This window comes from Ascaphus truei, chromosome 4 (genome assembly GCF_040206685.1).
Source record: "Ascaphus truei isolate aAscTru1 chromosome 4, aAscTru1.hap1, whole genome shotgun sequence".
Taxonomy (NCBI): Eukaryota; Metazoa; Chordata; class Amphibia; order Anura; family Ascaphidae; genus Ascaphus; species Ascaphus truei.
Window position 1 is genome coordinate 310,494,952 of NC_134486.1, and position 20,012 is coordinate 310,514,963.

At 42.5% G+C, this 20,012-nt stretch overlaps 1 protein-coding gene across 3 annotated transcripts in view; it reads left to right on the forward strand.

Annotated features, from left to right (window-relative positions):
- The window catches only part of RNGTT (RNA guanylyltransferase and 5'-phosphatase), a 416,958-nt gene that overhangs the window by 175,600 nt on the left and 221,346 nt on the right, over positions 1-20,012 (forward strand). For all 3 annotated transcript variants that reach the window (XM_075597840.1, XM_075597839.1, XM_075597838.1), the window contains exon 11: positions 3,262-3,426. In XM_075597840.1, coding sequence (XP_075453955.1) covers positions 3,262-3,426 — 165 coding nt within the window. The remainder of the gene's footprint in view (positions 1-3,261; positions 3,427-20,012) is intronic.

Sequence of the window (20,012 nt, forward strand, 5' to 3'; positions counted from 1 at the left end):
TGCTCGGATATAAAAAAGTAATGTTACATGCTACATTTCAATAATGGATGTTTATATTCCCCTGTAGCTCTCATTGGAGTAAAGGGAAATGGTACTATGTAAACGGTATTATGCGCCCTCTGTAATTTTGTGTATCTCTGTTTTGAAAACTCAATAAAAAAAGATTCAAACAAAGAAACAAAAAAAAGCACTAATACAGTACAGGCATACCCCGGTTTAAGGACACTCACTTTAAGTACACTCGCGAGTAAGTACATCTCGCTCAATAGGCAAACGGCAGCTCACGCATGCGCCTGTCAGCACGTCCTGAACAGCAATACTGTCTCCCTACCTGTACCAAAGCTGTGAGCAAGTGAGGAGACTATAGAGCCTGTTACAAATGCGTTATTTACATCAGTTATGCACGTATATGACGATTGTAGTACAGTACATGCATCAATAAGTGGGGAAAAGGTAGTGCTTCACTTTAAGTACATTTTCACTTTACATACATGCTCCGGTTCCATTGCGTACGTTAATGCGGGGTATGCCTGTACATCTTTTTTGTACTGAAAACACAGGTAAATTGTAGCACTTTATGATAAGTATTTAGTCACTGTATATATACACAGCAGTCTTCCAGTGGAAGCCATACACTGTTACCAGCGTAAGGAGCCTTTGATTGTGACCAAGAGCAAAAATAGTATGATGTCATAAGGTGAAAAATAGCATGGTCATAAGCACCATGTGTAGCACACACAGCAATTTTTATTACAGAGATTTTAGTTGTTTAAGAAGATATATATTGTGTCTAAGGTCTAAGGTTACAATGGGTAGAGAAAGTGTTAATAGCCTGAGCGCTTTGATTTATAATGACATGTTTTATATAGGTTTAGGTTGCTTAATGGTGCATCCCCTTTACCGGTTGCCCCTTGCATTAGCTTTCAGCATAGAGAGGGAATATGATTATGCATACAAATATCCTTTTTTACTAATTTTTGTACAACTACAATTCGTATTTGTTTAATTGATATACCACCACTGTGCTAGTTTACAGGTGGGAGATTGTATTGCCAAAGATATTTGAGGCAGACCTACTACTGTACCTTCATCAATGTGCCAAGGGCACATTTCTTATTTTATTTCTATTTGAACAAAAAGGAAAATTAAAATACATCATTGAGCATGTGAAGATAAAACATTATAGCGTTTTTGTTGCTATGAATATCTGCTGTTCATATAAATGCTCTCAAGCACTCCCTTCATGGGGAAAATTGACTTTATTTGGAGGGAGTCTGTCATGAATCTTTTTTGTGTTCGTCAGTATAATGTAATGTTACTCTGCTATGCCTGTGGGGGGCTTACTGTGCTCCTTTCAAAGGGTTTTCAGTCAGCATTTGAAATGCAAACATTGACCCTTTTTTTTTTTTTTAATTGATCTCCATTTTGCAGTATGGTTTTGAATGTATAACTTCAGGTATTCTGTTCTAAACGCCTTCATCACATGTGCTTGCGACATTGCAAAGTATTGCAGGTCGCCTCTAGATTACTGTGTGGTTTATTTATACATCATGTGCAGGTTCATAGCAATTGGTAATTACCAGTAGTAATATTGAAAACCGCTATTGGTATCAAATAAAATCAGTCTTATTCGAAGATTGACTTGTACTGCCATTACCACTCTCATAGATGTGTGTGTGTGTGTGTGTGTGTGTGTGTTTCTCTTGGTTTAAAGAATACACAGCTATGGTATGAGTCTGCAAATAATTTATCTGCAGAAGTCTATATGGGAAATCATGAGTAGTTGTGCACAGTTCAGCAGGTATGGATGGTTTTGGTTTCTATTGCTCTTATTGTTGTGAAAATGCCAGTCGTCCATCTTTCTGTTCCTATGAGTTAACCCTATGCGTGCCTCATGTTGTAGCTATCACATCATGAGGTTGTGCACGCCAGGGGCTCTATGATGTGCCATAGTAGTTACATCACAGACTTTTTAATCGTTTGCAATGAAGAGCACACTGTGGATGATCTGGGGGAGATGTAAATGGAAGAGGAGGCCTGTAGACGGACGTTCACAAAGGTACACAATTGGAGTCGTTATAATGTGAAATTATAATAAGCTTTATTGTGCCTTGTCCTTTTCATCAGGACATTATCCAAACACAGGGGGGAACAAAGCTTCCATTCACTTGGGAGTATTTCTAGTGAAATCCTTGCAATTAGTTCACATCTCCATTAGTTAAGCATTTCTCCCATCCCAAACACATAGCATGAAAATAAGCAGATATAAGCAGTCTCTTAATAATGAAAGTCTTATCTGTTTATCAGCTGTAGAGTAAGCTTCTCTGCTCTCCTGGAACCGCACCCGTGCGTGCACAGAAAAATATCAGCATCCAGGTTTAGAAGTCTTATTGGGTGTCTTGCAATCAGCTCTGCTGTGTGGCTGGCAGAACTCAAGACATTGTGGTGTCTCCAAAGGTCAGCTCTCAGTCAGAGCTAAAGAGAGTCAGTCACTTCCTGTCTCAAAGGCAGGCTTTTTGTAAACAATCTAATCAGGCAGGTGGTGTTTAGTAATTAACTACCACACTGCTAGATTAAAGGAACATTACTGAACAGGGATAAGTCCCCTGTTAAAGGGCCCTTCTGTTCATGACGTTGTGATCACATGATCGCAATGTACCACCTGGGGCCTTGCTCCTCCTGCACTCCAAGGGTTAAAAGCTCAAAAGCTTCAGTAAATCAGAGATCAGGTGGAAGTTTCACGACATGCTTGCCATGTGTATGTATTGTGATAACTGCCCTGTTTGCCTCCTACATTCATGTTTTCTTTTTCTTTTATTGCTTGTGATTTACATTTTACATATGGTGGTGAATGAGGTTAAATGAAGACACTGTCAATAGAGTCCAACCTATACATTTCAGATCTGTTTATGTCACTCTACTCTATGCTTGTATATGTGAATAGTACTTGGCATTTTAGTGGTGTTTATTGAGTAAAACTGCTCTTGACCGTCATTTTTTTTGTTGTTCTTTTTTTTCTGCTGGGGGAGGGGGATAGGTTGGACACCAAAGGTTAATGTCATTGTTTTGCCTTTGGTTTGCACACATTACAGATTGTTATGTTTGATTTATGCTCTTACCGCATTGCCTCATGTTTTCTGAGCAAAGTGTTTAGTTGCAGCACTTGATAAGGCACGTTTGTGTGTTCAATAATAACATCAGTTGGTGGATGTGTTCTAGTTCGTCTTTATTATGCTGATATGAGATGTTTTCATTTTCCAGGGTCAACCGGTTGGAGACTGTGACTTCAACATTCGCCTGTCCTGTATTGAAAAGGAGATTATATTTCCCAGGCATGAGAAAATGAAAACTGGACACATAGATAAAGCACAAGAACCATTTAGCATCCGGCACAAACCATTCTTTGACATCCACATTGCAAGAAAGGTACTAAATGTGGCTTATGATATTGATCTATACACTACTTGATCTCTTTGATGGGCAGGCTTTAGTTTATTTATTCTTTTTAAAAAAAATTACACATTTAGTCTATTTAAATTCAATATACTTTGGAACTAATGGTTAATACGTTATTGAGTATATATGAATTGGAAATAATTCGAAATACTATATGAATTGTACACAGATGTGTGATTTGACTGTCTTAATAATGTTGGAGTGAGTTAATGCATTTCTTCTGTTATGATGTATGTCCCACAGAATATTGTGATGAGTTTGTGAACCGAACACTAACAAAATGGTCAATTTTTTATACAAATTTTGTTTGTTATTTTAAAGTGAAATACTAAATGCCAACTCCTAGCAGATAAAACATGGGTGACAGTAAAAAGGATTACTCCTTTTTAAAGCGGCAATACTACATTCCCCCCATTTTTACTTCTTCTTTTTATATGTAAAACATGTGGCAATGTATAATTCTACATTCTTACCAAAGCTGGCAATGGTTTGGTGCCTCTGTTATAAATCTGTTCAAATCCTGATTGTGTGCCTAACGACATGGCTACCTTCTGACAGTGCTGCAGTCAGCGAAATGCTGTAGCTGATATGTAACATATGTAACATATATGTAACGTCATATAACACATTATTATTACAGCTTCCAAAATAATAGACCATCTGCTGTTTGAAACATAGCAACAGATCTGTTTATGATACTTTGTTGCCAAAGGACAGAGCTCAAAAAGGGGTGTACAGTATCAGAGCCTATTTCAAAAGAGGAAGTGGATTTGACTTTCTAAATGGTTGTTATAACAACCAAAGAATGATCAGTACATTTTTTTTTAAATCCTTAAAACTAACATTAGGAGTTAACTAAAAGAAACTGGTCTAGTAAAAATAATATGTAGGATTTTTCAAGTTTTGTTGCTTTAATGTACTAGTGTCGTTTTTGTTACTCACGTGGGGCTAACAGTTGTGCTAGAATTTGCTCCAGTGCAGAAATCTGACAGATTACAATATAAAACATCCCAAAAATCTTCCCACAGCATACTCCCACCATCCTAAATGTTTTGAGGCCCTGCATGAGACATCCGTATGTAAGTCACTAACCTGAGAAAGTGTCGTGTGTGGCCCAATATATTGCCTCACCAGCACTTTGAACAATGAAATTGCATTTTGTGGTTAGACTTTCTGCCTAATTGATTTGATGTTTTGTAGTTCTCTTCTGCAGCTGTGGTGTGATCCTGCTGGGATTTTTTTTTTGTTATCATCTTTTTTTCAAACCCTGTATTTTATTCCTGAAAAGACCTAAATTAAAATGGCTTCTAAGCCCCTCTCAATTAGTGGCATAATTACAAGCAATTAGTGATATATTTGGACTTCAAAGAATGTTTTCTGAGAGGCTCAGAGTAAGACCATTCATTGATCAGAGCCTTTGGAGTCTGCATGGATAACAGCTCTGTAATGCCTGGTGGTGAAGTGAGAAGTAACCGCAGGAGTTGCCATGTTAACACTCCCCTGCCGGCTTTAGGCCTTTTCAAATACAATTTGAAATAAAATTAAAAATGGCAATGAAAAAAAAACCTAGATAAGGTTGTAATCTGCATTAAAGGGCGTCACATTGTGCACACTTACAAGATACATTATTTTTCTTTCTTTGTGGGGTGGAAGACCTCATCTACTGTATGTTGCATTCGGTAAATGGTAATCTCACTCATTCGCCACATCCATGGTCTCATTTACTTTAGCCGGGTCCTAGTCTTCAATAACATGATTTATTTATTTTATTCCCCATATTTTCAAATCTCTTCTATTTGATGCATTGGAAATTCACTTTTGTCACTTTCTCATGTGGGCAGTTATAGAAAACGTGTTAGATTTGCAGTATTCATTGCGCTATTAAAAAGCACAATTCTGTGATAGGGCTTAAAGCAGCAGACAAGACCTGCAGCCACCTTTTTTTGTTTTGTTTTACTACATACAGCATGTGAATAGCTTTAATGAGAAATGATTACCCAAGCTGCTGATAGATTCATTCTTCTCTGATCTGTTGGCCAATATATTGCTGTGTGGGGCTATCGAAATGGCCGCCTTCTGACTGCTGCAGTCTGAAATGCTGCAGCTGCAATGTAACATTATATTACTAATGAAACACATGTATTGTTAAAGCTTTCAGCTTGGCAATAGATAGTCTGCTCCTGGAAAAACCGCAACAGATCTATTTATGATTCTTTGTTTGGCAGAACTCAAAAAGGTGTGAGAGAGCCTGTTTCTAAAGAGGAAGTGGATATGACTTTCTAAATGGTTGCTATCAACCAAAAGATGATCAGTACATTAAAAAAAAAAAAAAAAAACATTAAAAGGGTATTAAGAGTTGGAAATAAAAACAATACAAAAAATAGAAATATGTATACCGATGATTCAGTACTTAGTACCTCTAAAAAAAAGATTCCTTAGCTCTCATCCATAAAACTCCCACTGCTATTGTGTAGTTAAAACCGATCTCCTCTTCTTCTGCATGCATGTTGCGGCTATTAACAATCTGCTCTTGTCAGACAAATCCGTTATTAATATTTCTAATTTCACAGATCAGTAGCTCTGGTGCAGGAGGGAAAAAAAGTAAGTTTGGTAATTTTAATTGTATTACAAAGTACAAGAACAAAGGAAATCAAAGCTTTGATATCATCCAACATTTTATTTTCAGTGTTGACGGCTTCTAATTTCTCTGTTGCTTTCTGTCAGGAAGCAAAGCTGTTAATTTAGTACAGTGAGCTTTTCTAATTGCAGCCCTATCAATGCAACGTTAGGGCTGTTATATAGAGTGTGCGGCCGCGCGTGCCTATGCGAACGCGCGGGCACGTGCCGCATGTTTTTCGTAAATATAGTGAGAGGGGCAGTATACTGGGAAGGTACAGTGTGCGTGTTTGTGTGTGTGTTTGTGTGTGTATATGTGTGTATGCACGTATAATTTATTATTTATTTAAAAAAAAAACAATTGGTAAAAATAAAATATTTATTAAGTTTGTGCAGACTCACATATACATACCTACACATACATACATATACACATACAGTACACACACACACACACACACACACACACATATACATACATACACATGCATACATACATATACACATACAGTACATACACACACACATATACATACATACACATGCATACATACATATACACACACATATACATACATTTAGCGCGAAAAAATTATTTCCCCCGTCTTCCCCGCTCCCTGTCGGCTCCCCTCTCCGTGCCGTGCGCACGCGCGGCCCTCATAGAAGGGCTGACCCACGTCGGCCAACTAAAATTCCGCGAGCGGGGTAGCGCACCCCCTGCCGGCCGGCCCTATAGAACGTGCCTTAATCAGAAACACTTGGCTGCAGGTATGTATCGGTCTCCCTGAGAGGAGGACCTCGGGTTAATATCAGAAAAGCTGGCATAGTTGTAGTGCATTGCCGGGCTCACAAGATAGCGGCCTGCTATCTTCCAATGACAGGCCTATATTAAGTTGCAGCCTAAATTCTGTGCCCACCTCCATATTGTGCCATGCCAAAAAGTGCTAGTTAATGTTTTCTCTAGCAGGGCTAATCTTTCCTCCAGATGATGCACGGCAGTGATCTGTCAATCAATGCGGTCAGCAGTTGCACGCCCCATAATTATTTGCCGCGAGCTGGGACAGGCTCAGTGCATGGCTCCCCTTCTGCTTTTCTCCCACAAAGTTCCCAGACTCGTCCGAAGGGGCGAGTTTGGGGGAAAAATGGCGTGGCTACAGACTGCGTGTGTGTGTATATGTATGTGTGTGTATTCAATGTGGTCAGCATCAAGCTAATAAATGTAGTAACTGCTTAGTGAAGCTGTAGAGGGCGGTATCTTCTTTGTTTTTCTTTGATGGTGCTGAAGACTGTTTGGGCAGGACGCTACGAGATGCCAGCACCAAGGACAAGGTGAAGAGAAAAAAAACGAGTGCCCCAGAAGTTTATTTTTTGTATACACCTGTTTCAACCATGTCCCTTCTAACTACGCTGTAGAGCAGGGGTGAGCAAACTTTTTATGCCGAGCCCCCCTTTTCATCCATGAAATTTCTCGGGCCCCCCCTGCCTGATGTAATCAAAATCACATGACGTCAGTGCATGTGCAGTGCATGACGTCAGTGCGAACCAGCTTTGTAACGCCCCCGCCACGCGTCTACAAAAAAAGTATTTATAGCACAAATTACATAACTTAAAAATAAATATTATAATATTTGTCTAATAGCGTTCCTATTTCTGCTGTATTATTAATCTCTCTCTTCCCGCCACATTAGAACACCTCAGGACCTCTCTAACCTCTTCCAGTCTCTCCCTGTATTTCTCACTCCCCCTCCAGTCCCTCTCTATTCCTCCCCTCAGTGTCTCCCCCCACTCTCTTTCCCTCCCCCCAGTGTGTGTCTCTTTCTCCCTCCCCCCATTGTCTCTCACTCTCTCCCCTCTTCCAGTCTCACACTCCTCTTCCAGTCTCTCCAACTCCCTGTATTTCTCACTCCCCCTCCAGTCCCTCTCTATCCCTCCCCTCAGTGTCTCCCCCCACTCTCTTTCCCTCCCCCTGTGTGTCTCTCTCTCTTTCTCCCTCCCCCTAGTGTCTCCCTCCCTCCATTGTCTCTCACTCTCCTTCCAGCCATTGCCTCTCCCTCCCCCCAGTGTCTCTCTTGCACTCTCCAACCAGCTATTGTTTCTCCCTCCACCCGGTGTCTCTCTCACACTCTCCCTCCAGCCATTGTGTGTCTCTCTTCCTCCTGCCAGTGTCTCCCTCCCTCCCACCAATGTCTCTCTCATCCCCATCCCCATGTAGCTCTTTCACCCCCCCTCCCCATGTCACACTCACTCTCACCCCCCTCCCCATCTCACACTCTCACCCCCCTCATGTCACTCACACCCTCCCCATGCCTCAGTCTCACACTCACTCCCCCATGTCCCAGTCTCACACTCACTCCCCCATGTCCCAGTCTCACTCTCCCACCCCCCCATGTCCCAGTCTCACTCCCCCCCCCCCATGTCCCGATCTCACTCCCCCCCCCCCCATGTCCCGATCTCACTCCCCCCATGTCCCAGTCTCACTCCCCCCCCATGTCCCAGTCTCACTCCCCCCCCATGTCCCAGTCTCACTCCCCCCCCATGTCCCAGTCCCCCCCCCACATGTCCCAGTCCCCCCCCCCATGTCCCAGTCTCACTCCCGCCCCATGTCCCAGTCTCACTCCCGCCCCATGTCCTAGTCTCACTCCCCCCCATGTCCCAGTCTCACTCCCCCCCCATGTCCCAGTCTCACTCCCCCCCCCCATGTCCCAGTCTCACTCCCCCCCCCATGTCCCAGTCTCACTCCCCCCCCCATGTCCCAGTCTCACTCCCCCCCCCATGTCCCAGTCTCACTCCCCCCCCATGTCCCAGTCTCACTCCCCCCCCATGTCCCAGTCTCACTCCCCCCCATGTCCCAGTCTCACTCCCCCCCCATGTCCCAGTCTCACTCCCCCCCCATGTCCCAGTCTCACTCCCCCCCCATGTCCCAGTCTCACTCCCCCCCCCATGTCCCAGTCCCCCCCCCCCATGTCCCAGTCTCACTCCCCCCCATGTCCCAGTCTCACTCCCCCCCCCCCCCATGTCCCAGTCTCACTCCCCCCCCATGTCCCAGTCTCACTCCCCCCCCCATGTCCCAGTCCCCCCCCCCCATGTCCCAGTCCCCCCCCCCATGTCCCAGTCTCACTCCCCCCCATGTCCCAGTCTCACTCCCCCCCCCCCCCCATGTCCCAGTCTCACTCCCCCCCATGTCCCAGTCTCACTCCCCCCCCATGTCCCAGTCTCACTCCCCCCCCCATGTCCCAGTCTCACTCCCCCCCATGTCCCAGTCTCACTCCCCCCCCCATGTCCCTGTCTCACTCCCCCCCCATGTCCCAGTCTCACTCCCCCCCCATGTCCCAGTCTCACTCCCCCCCATGTGCCAGTCTCACTCCCCCCCCATGTGCCAGTCTCACTCCCCCCCCATGTGCCAGTCTCACTCCCCCCCATGTGCCAGTCTCACTCCCCCCCCATGTGCCAGTCTCACTCCCCCCCCATGTGCCAGTCTCACTCCCCCCCCATGTGCCAGTCTCACTCCCCCCCATGTGCCAGTCTCACTCCCCCCCCATGTCCCAGTCTCACTCCCCCCCATGTCCCAGTCTCACTCCCCCCCATGTCCCAGTCTCACTCCCCCCCCATGTGCCAGTCTCACTCCCCCCCATGTCCCAGTCTCACTCCCCCCCATGTCCCAGTCTCACTCCCCCCCATGTCCCAGTCTCACTCCCCCCCATGTCCCAGTCTCACTTCCCCCCATGTCCCAGTCTCACCCCCCCATGTCCCAGTCTCACTCCCCCCATGTCCCAGTCTCACTCCCCCCATGTGCCAGTCTCACTCCCCCCATGTGCCAGTCTCACTCCCCCCATGTGCCAGTCTCACTCACCCCATGTGCCAGTCTCACTCACCCCCTCTCCCCATGTCGCTGATGCAGGAAGCAACGAGATGCTGCTGTGTACTGTAGCACAGCGCAGCGCCACCTAATGGCCAAAAGAAAAATTGCAGCTGCAGACGGCTTTTTTCCCTCTGCTCCTGGCAAAATCGCCGCTGCTTCCTGCGCCCCCCCTAAACAATCTTGCGCCCCCCAGTTTGCGCACCGCTGCTGTAGAGAACTGATGCCATACTGGGATGAAAAATAAAAAGGAACACCCCACATTTCTGGGCAATTGGAGGCAATGTGATTGTTTTCTTTGATACATCTGGTGCAATGTTTGGCCACAGAATTACACACATTTTGTGTTAATGTGTGGATAAACTAAAACACGAAAAAAACTCAAGTCTAATAGATTAGGTGTAAAGAAAATAAAACTAGTCTCAGTCCATCGAAAAGGATGCAGCTCCGTCCCAAGGCTGGGTTACTCAGCTCTTCAGGGCTCCAACAAGGGAAGATAACCTAGTTTGCTACGTTTCAGTGATCTTCCCCCTAGGGCAGGGGTCTCCAAACTCAGTCCTCAAGAGCCGCACACAGGTCGGCTTTTATGGATATCCCTGTTTCAGCACAGGTGGCTCAATCAGTGGCCCAGTCAAGCACTGCGCCACCTGTGCTGAAACAGGGATATCCATACAAGCTGGCCTGTGTGCGGCTCTTGAGGACTGAGTTTGGAGACCCCTGCCCTAGAAGGGCCACACTGACCCCTAGCAGCCACGTCAGTCCCTGAGGGTTCGCACGAAAGGTATGTGGTATCTAAAACATATACTATAATGCACCTTGGCTATCATCAGAGATGAGATCTGAGGTACACTCTGCTAATACAGTAACTATAAGAATAGCACCTATAATATAAGCATATGTAGCCATCTCTACATTAGAACAACACCTCAGATCTCTGGATTTGCTTACAATTTACTATGGTGGTACAGTATAGCTATACAGTAAAGCAAGCCCTAATTAACATATGCGTTGTAAACCCTACAGGATTTCTATCTGTGCATGTTTTCTGGTACCACAGACTACTAGCATTGTATCTTCGTTACCAACATAATATACATCTGTACTAACAGTACCAAACAATTAGACACTTTGGCTCCACTAGAAACTTTACTTATGGCTGCATCTGGTCTATTTGAACTCAAGCACGGATCTCCCACAGCAAATACTTATCTCCTTTTCACTAGTTCCATATAACTTATACACAGGGGTTGCTGAACCCCTTGGGACCTAAATAAATGTATTGGAGGCACTTGTGTACATACATTACCTCTATGTCTCTGACAACTCTTTCCACTTGCTATCCGATTGACAGCACGCATTGCAGAATACACAGGGTTAACTTCAAACTCTGTTATCACCAATAAAGAGGTGTAGAAGCCTTGACAAAGCGCGCATGCACGTGAAACTATTGTCGGCGAGAGACAGTCTTAGGCCCGTAATATAGTGCATGCGGCCGTGTGCGTGTGTGCGTGTGTGCGTGTGTGCGTGTGTGCGTGTGTGCGTGTGTGCGTGTGTGCGTGTGTGTGTGTTAAATACGTTTATAATAAAAAAATAAATACGTTGGTAAATTATTAACATTGTACACACACACACACACACACCAGCGGCGGTAGCGGCGCAAAATCTTTATTTTCCCCATCTTCCCCCCTGTCGGCCGGCTCCACGCTGACTGCCGTAAGCGCTGTCCTATTATAGGAAGGCTGACTAACAACAGCCAAGTATAACTGCCGCGCACGTGCATGGTGCAGCAAGCGCGCCCACTATAGAACAGCCCTTATGTAGCAAACAGAACAACACGGGTGCCAGTTAACTCGCTGTAAGGCTGCGATTTTGAAGTTGGTGGTTCCTAACACCGCATTAATATACTAGCCCTGGCTGTTCCGTGATTATGTCTACAATACCCATATGTGAGCAAAATTAAAAGTAGCAACCCGGATGCGAGTGGTCTGCAAACACCACTACTCCTATAATGAGCTCTGGCATATGTATACTATGGTTCCAGTCTGATTTAAAGGGAACCTTATCCTAATTTTAGCCATGATATAGCTGCCATTCTGGGTCTGCCTATGCTGCTCCACTAGCTTGTATGTAAGCTGAATAGGTTGGAACATTTGTTTTTTCACTACTGCTACATATTAGCACTATGATTGCAACATTGTCGCTCAATTACATTGAATAAATTTACTACACCAGTTTACCTGCTTACTGCTAGCTAGAAGTCACGGATTTAATCTGGATCTACAGTATATTACAGTTCACAGAATCATTCAATTGTCCACCCTAAAGGGTGATTCTGCTCCAGCATATAAGGTTGAATAACTATTCAGCTAACATCTACTAAGATCTGCAATATATCTAACTATGCAGACATATATATTTCTGCTGTTTGTATCATCTCTACGGATGTAACAGTATCCACTCTGAGGGATTTTACCCTTTATACAGTACGTGATTACCGCTAGCAACTGTGTCACTGAGCAGACCCAGGCACAGGCACAACAATTTTTTTATTCTTTAGTATAATAGTTGTCGTTTGTTTTGAAACACCTTTTCTTAATTAAGATTCCTATTAAAATGTATTTTTTAATTAATTCACTTTTCAACATTTGACCTATGGGCATGTGAGTGCTCTACAAGCCGGGTTCTTTCTCCTGGGTGTACTTATCATTACTATATCCCGTTAGAAACTCCATACCCACCAGCAACACTGTTTGCAAGAATATTCAGCTGAGCAGAGGTCCCTACCTTCCCCCCCACCCTTTCCAGTGTGTGTGTGTGTGTGTGTGTGTGTGTGTGTGTGTGTGTGTGTGTGTGTGTGTGTGTGTGTGTGTGTGTGTGTGTGTGTGTGTGTGTGTGTGTGTATACAGCCGGCACTCCACTTGCAAGTAGAAAAAATTGGGTGCTTTTCCCATAATGCAATAATAAACCATACAATACCGTTTGAAGCACGAGATCAGGAGACAGCACTGTGGTAAGTTTGATCACAAGTTTTTGTATTGAAAAAGACACATAAACCGACGTTTTGGTCCCCCAGTGGGACCTTTCTCAAGGTGGTGCAATGAATACAGTGCAGAGTACATATATATATATATATATATATATATATATATATATATATATATATATATATATAGCCCAAAACCCCAGTGCTGCTGACAAACACCAATCACAGAAAATTAGCATCACCTGCCTGTGTGCCCTACAAGCAACCTATCACTGGGAGAACGGTGGCCATCTTGAATATATTAAACTGGTAAGTAGTACTAATTTATTAATGAACATGCGCATAGTCAATGACCCATGTGAATTAACTGTTCGCGCGAACAGGCTGATGGGCAGAATGGCTGGCAGGGAAGCAATTACTGTGGAACACCTAATGTGCTCACCAAAATAGTGCAGAGAATCGTGTAGGGATAAAAAATATATATACAAGGATGACGTGGCTGTATGGAATTACTTGTGCGCTGAATCCATCAAGTATTGGGCATGCAATTTGTGTGTAAAACAAATTGCAATATGTATCAGTAAAGCCCACAAACACAGCTCCATAAGTCTTAATTGGGGATAGTGGTTTTGAAGCAAAAAGTGGCAGTGTGTGTATATATATATATATATATATATATATATATATATATATATATATATATCTATATATATATATCCAAACAAGAGTGACCTAGGCGCAAGTAAAAACAAGAAAGACAAACATAGGGTAATACGTTCAAACAATTTGTCTGCCAGAGGGTACGATATGCACTTACAGCAGATAGAATATAATCAGGCCTTGTATCCACTCTGGGATCAGGAACAATGAATGAAGATCTGGAACAGCCAGCAGCAACTCATCTACAGGAACCGTATCCTCGTGTGAAGTGTCACATATAGGAAGAGAAGTGGGACACATACATAGTGTAACACAGTTTATTATAAAATTTAATAAAAAAGACAATAAGTAAAATACTCACACTTTGTGAGTTTGGGTAAAAGCGTATGAGAATTTAGAGCTTCTCACACTCATCAAGGGTAGGTATCCGTGGACTTATACACAGTTCCAGTTAACTCCTTGCACAATGTCCTTATAACCACATGCGGTGTTATTGCCAAACTTCCAGGGGTATGGAGTCATTTATTTAGGCACTCTCAATAATGTCCAGAGCCTCTGAGGGCGGGGTACTATTATAGATGTTGCAAAACCCGTAGTTAAGGGCCATGTGTCTCTGTGACCGCACCTAATGTGCTAGTAGTACTCACGCTACTCCAGGGGTATGGTGTGGCGTTTTTCCCCCTTCGTTATTGTCCGTCTTGTTGGTCTGCGGACCACCCCGCTTCACTCACTGCTCTCGTCCTCCGTGGCTGTTCACCTGCACGCGGCGGCGTGGTGACGTCACGTCTCCTCGCGAGATTACGTATCCAAATCTCAAATCTCTCGGTCACTGTGTTAGTCTTCGTCCCTCGCCAACTGATTAAAAATGTATGTACCGAGCAGGCACAACGATACAAATCACTGCCAGACCGCTGGATATTGCTGGCTAGTGTCCCCAATGTCCTGTGTTCACTCTCAATGCTCCAAAATCACGCCCTATTTTGGAGCATTGATTTTAGAGCATTGAGAGTGAACACAGGACATTGGGGACACTAGCCAGCAATATCCAGCTGTCTGGCAGTGATTTGTATCGTTGTGCCTGCTCGGTACATACATTTTTAATCAGTTGGCGAGGGACGAAGACTAACACAGTGACCGGGAGATTTGGAGACGTAATCTCGCGAGGAGACGTGACGTCACCACGCCGCCGCGTGCAGGCGAACAGCCACGGAGGACGAGAGCAGTGAGTGAAGCGGGGTGGTCCGCAGACCAACAAGACGGACAATAACGAAGGGGGGAAAACGCCACACCATACCCCTGGAGTAGCGTGAGTACTACTAGCACATTAGGTGCGGTCACAGAGACGCACGGCCCTTAACTACGGGTTTTGAAACATCTATAATAGTACCCCGCCCTCAGAGGCTCTGGACATTATTGAGAGTGCCTAAATAAATGACTCCATACCCCTGGAAGTTTGGCAATAACACTGCATGTGGTTATAAGGACATTGTGCAAGGAGTTAACTGGAACTGTGTATAAGTCCACGGATACCTACCCTTGATGAGTGTGAGAAGCTCTAAATTCTCATACGCTTTTACCCAAACTCACAAAGTGTGAGTATTTTACTTATTGTCTTTTTTATTAAATTTTGTAATAAACTGTGTTACACTATGTATGTGTCCCACTTCTCTTCCTATATGTGACACTTCACACGAGGATACGGTTCCTGTAGATGAGTTGCTGCTGGCTGTTCCAGATCTTCATTCATTGTTCCTGATCCCAGAGTGGATACAAGGCCTGATTATATTCTATCTGCTGTAAGTGCATATCGTACCCTCTGGCAGACAAATTGTTTGAACGTATTACCCTATGTTTGTCTTTCTTGTTTTTACTTGCGCCTAGGTCACTCTTGTTTGGATTTCCTTCTATACCAGCCCGTGGAGCGGTAGACCTTTTGGCTGCAGACTTAATCAGGGAAAGTTAGAATGTGAGGTAGTATACCCTCCTATATATGTGGTAAATATCATTATTAGTCTTATTGTGATTGCGCTTATTGTAGTTTTCTGTTTTTATATATATATATATATATATATATATATATATATATATATATATATATATATATAAAATCAAAAAATAAATAGATGATACCGTTCTGTGGCTAACGTTCTGTTAGCCACAGAACGGTATCATCTATTTATTTTTTGATTATTGAAGCTCGGCTAACACGGTACTGATACCTCTACATGTATATGTGTATATATATATATATATGTGTGTATATATATATATATATATACAATACAATACAACACACACACACACACACACACACACACACACACACACACACACACACACACACACACACACACATATTGGGAAGGGTGGGAGGGGAAGGTAGGGACCTCTGCTCAGCTGAATATTCTCAGTTGTGTGAAAAAGAAAGTATACCCTCTTTGAATTATATGGTTTTACATATCAGGACATAATAACAATCATTCCTTCCTTAGCCTGTCTAAAAATTAGGTTAATACAACCTCAGATGAACAAAAACACATGACATATTACACTATCATGATTTATTTAACAAAAATAAAGCCAAAATGGAGAAGCCATGTGTGAAAAACTAGTACACCTTATTATTCAATGGTTTGTAGAACCACCTTTAGCAGCAATAACTTGAAGTAATCGTTTTCTGTATGACTTTATCAGGAATTTTGGCCCACTCTTCTTTATAAAGTTGCTGCAGTTCATTGAGGTTTGCGGGCATTTGTTTACGCACAGCTCTCTTAAGGTCCAGCCACAGCATTTCAATCGGGTTGAGGTCTAGACTTTGACTTCGCCATTGCAACACCTTGATTCTTTTCTTTTTCAGCCATTCTGTTGTAGATTTGCTCGTGTGCTTGGGATCATTGTCCTGTTGCATGGCCCAATTTCAGCCAAGCTTTTACTGTCGGACATATGGCCTCACATTTGACTCTAGAATACCTTGGTATACAGAGGAGTTCATGGTCGACTCAATGACAGCAAGGTTCCCAGGTCCTGTCGCTGCAAAACAAGCCCAAATCATCACCCCTCCACCACCGTGCATGACAGTTGGTATGAGGTGTTTGTGCTGATATGCTGTGTTTGGTTTTTGCCAAACGTGGCGCTGTGCATTATGGCCAAACATCTCCACTTTGGTCTCGTCTGTCCAAAGGACATTGTTCCAGAAATCTTGTGGTTTGTTCAGATGCAACTTTGCAAACCCAAGCCGTGCTGCCATGTTCTTTTTAGAGAGAAGAGGCTTTCTCCTGGCAACCCTTCCAAACAAACCATACTTGTTCAGTCTTTTTTCTATTTGTACTGTCATGAACTTTAACATTTAACATGCTAACTGATGCCTGTAGAGTCTGATATGTAACTCTTGGGTTTTTTGCAATTTCTCTGAGGATTGCACGGTCTGACCTTGGAGTTAATTTGCTGGGACGTCCACTCCTGGGAAGATTGGCAACTGTCTTGAATGTTTTCCACTTATGAATAATCTTTCTCACTGTAGAATGATGGATTTAAAATTGTTTGGAATTGGCCTTATAACCCTTCCCAGATTGATGGGCAGCAACAATTGCTTCTCTAAGATCATTGCTGATGTCTTCCCTCCTTGGCATTGTGTTAACACAAACCTGAATGCACCAGGCCAGCAAACTGCTAAAATTTCTTCTTTTATAGAGGTGGTCACACTTGCTGATGATCAATTAATCAACGGCATTTGATTAGCAGCACCTGTCTGCTACTTAGCATCTTAATTCCTATGGAAACAGTAAGGGTGTACTTAGTTTTTCACAAATGTCCTTTCATTTTGGCTTTATTTTTGTTATATAAATCATGACACGGTGTAATATGTCATGTGTTGTTGTTCATCTGAGGTTGTATTTACCTAATTTTATTAAGACCTGCTAAGGAACAGATGATTGTTATTCTGTCCTGATATGTAAAACCATAGAATTCAAAGCGGGTGTACTTTCTTTTTCACCGGTCATCCATATTTGTCTACAGTAGTACTGAGTTGGTCATACAATTGTAAAGTGGTGCTGCTCAAATCACCTTTATTACCTCATACTATACTATTTAATCCAGTGTTGATTATTTCTAAAAGGGTTGCAAAAGGTAACCTTTTAGGCTGATTTGTGGCCTTCCAACTGCAGTAACCAGCCACCTGATATTCTCTTCTCCCCATTAGAATGCGTGGAGCTCAGTGCTGTCTTGAAACGGAGAAACCGCTTCACAGCATATTGAAGGAGCCATAGTCTTGAATGTAGTGCAGTCTTACAGAGCCACATCCCCACAGCCGTTTATTGAACCAATAAGAAAATAGCTGATCGCTTTAATGACAGCTGTGGTATATTCTGCCGTGTTTAGAACGTTATGTACCATACACCCATAAATGAGACCTATGTGCAATGTGGTATTTTTAATGATATCCAGAAAAAGGTACACTGGACTGCACAGGATATTAATTAAAATGGGTTTGCACCGTGTGTGTTGTAAATTAAATGAATTGCTCAGATATGTTTTCATATATTCCAACAGCGAAGTAGTTTATATAATGCCAAAACCATCCAGGGATTATAAATGTACTTTTTTTTTGCTGCCTTTTTAGTTTGTGAAAAGCCGTGTCTACTGCACCTGCTTCTCTATTGACTGCACAGGTGTTTCATCAAAATCCTCACTATCATCTGGAGTATGCCAAGCACTGAAGTGTGAAACAGCAGATGTTTTCTTAATAATTGTAATTTTTTGCATTTTGAGCCTTTTATTCGAGTATTTAGGGAGTATTACTTTTTAATGAATTGAGCAACAGTAAAAAAAAAAACAACTGTAGGCATTGTTTCATTGCTCATTTTGCCCTGAGGCCGACCAGATAAAGATCAGATATTGTGTTTGATCTTAACATCCCTGCAAGAGTCTCCTAAATTTTCTTAGAACTTTCAAAGTGGGGGGAGTCCTGAAAATATCTCTCGCCTGGGATAAAACAAAGATGGTAGATTTAATTTGGATGATAATTCATTTCAATCTCAATAATGTCAAAAATGTTTGTACCTGGATTGAAAACTGGTTGAAGGATAGACAACAGAGAGTTGTTGTAAATGGAACTTTTTCAAGTTGGGCTAAAGTTGTGAATGGAGTACCTCAATGGTCAGGGCTTGGACTCCTGCTTTTTAACTAGTTTATTAATGAACTTGAGATTTGGCATAGAGAGCAAAGTCTCCATCCTTGCTGATGACTCTAAATTGTGTAAGGTAGTAGAATCAAAGCAGGATGTAATTTTTCTCCTGAAGGACTTAGATAGACTGGAAACTTGGGCATGTAAATGGCAGATGAGGTTTAATACAGATAAATGTAAGTTAATACATTTGGGAAACAAGAATAAACAGGCTACTTACAAATTAAATGGGGATAAAGTAGGAGAAACCTTGATGGAGAAGGATTTAGGAGTGCTTGTAGACAGCAGGCTTAGTAATAGTACCCAGTGTCATGCAGTAGCTGCAAAGGCAAACAATTTCTTAACTTGCATTAAACGGGGGGAATGGATGGAAGGGAAGTAAACATAATTATGACCCTCTATAAAGCATTAGTAAGATCCCACCTTGAATATGGAGTACAGTTTTGGGCACCAGTCCATAGAAAAGACATTATGGAACTAGAAACTAGAAAAAGCGTAGAGAAGAGCAAACAAATTAATAAAGGGGATGGATAATCTGTCAATAAAGAGTGCTACTGAGCGTGGTGGATGCATAAAACAAAGAACAAAAAAGCCCAATGCCACTTCCAATATGACAAAAATACACAGTAAAAGGGTCATAGAGGCAAATGAGAATTTTAATCCTAGTATAGGTGTGTTAGTATTTTATCTGGTATGTTAGGACCTGTGAGCAGGGTCTGTCTTGATGTGGCTCACAGACTTACGACGCTTTGGCCAAAGGGTTAAACTAAATGACCCTTTTTCAAGAGAATATATAAGTATTTTACTGTGTTTTTTTGTCATATTGGAAGTGGCATTGGGCTTTTTTGTTCTTTGTTGTGATAAGTCAGCACAAATCAAAGATGGAAAATCATAAGGAATGTCTGCATCCTAAACATGGACAGCTTATTTTATGTTTTGAATCATTATATGATTTTAGAACTGTTCCCTCCCAAAAAAGTTTGATTAAAAAAAAAAAAAAAAAACCCCCACAAAGAACAAACTAAGAGGCTTATGCAATTAGCTCTGAAGTGGTATCAACTGGTTCAAAGCTTATTGAATAAGCCTCTAACTATGCATTAATACTTTTTCATCTCCTTACTAGGATTTATAGCATAGCGGCTAACCATTAATAATCAAAAATGTGGTATAGTCCCAAAAATATAGACAACAAGCAGATCTATTTGCGGCATAACATAAAGAAGAAACAAAAGCAAAGAAAGCTAAAAATGCGTGTT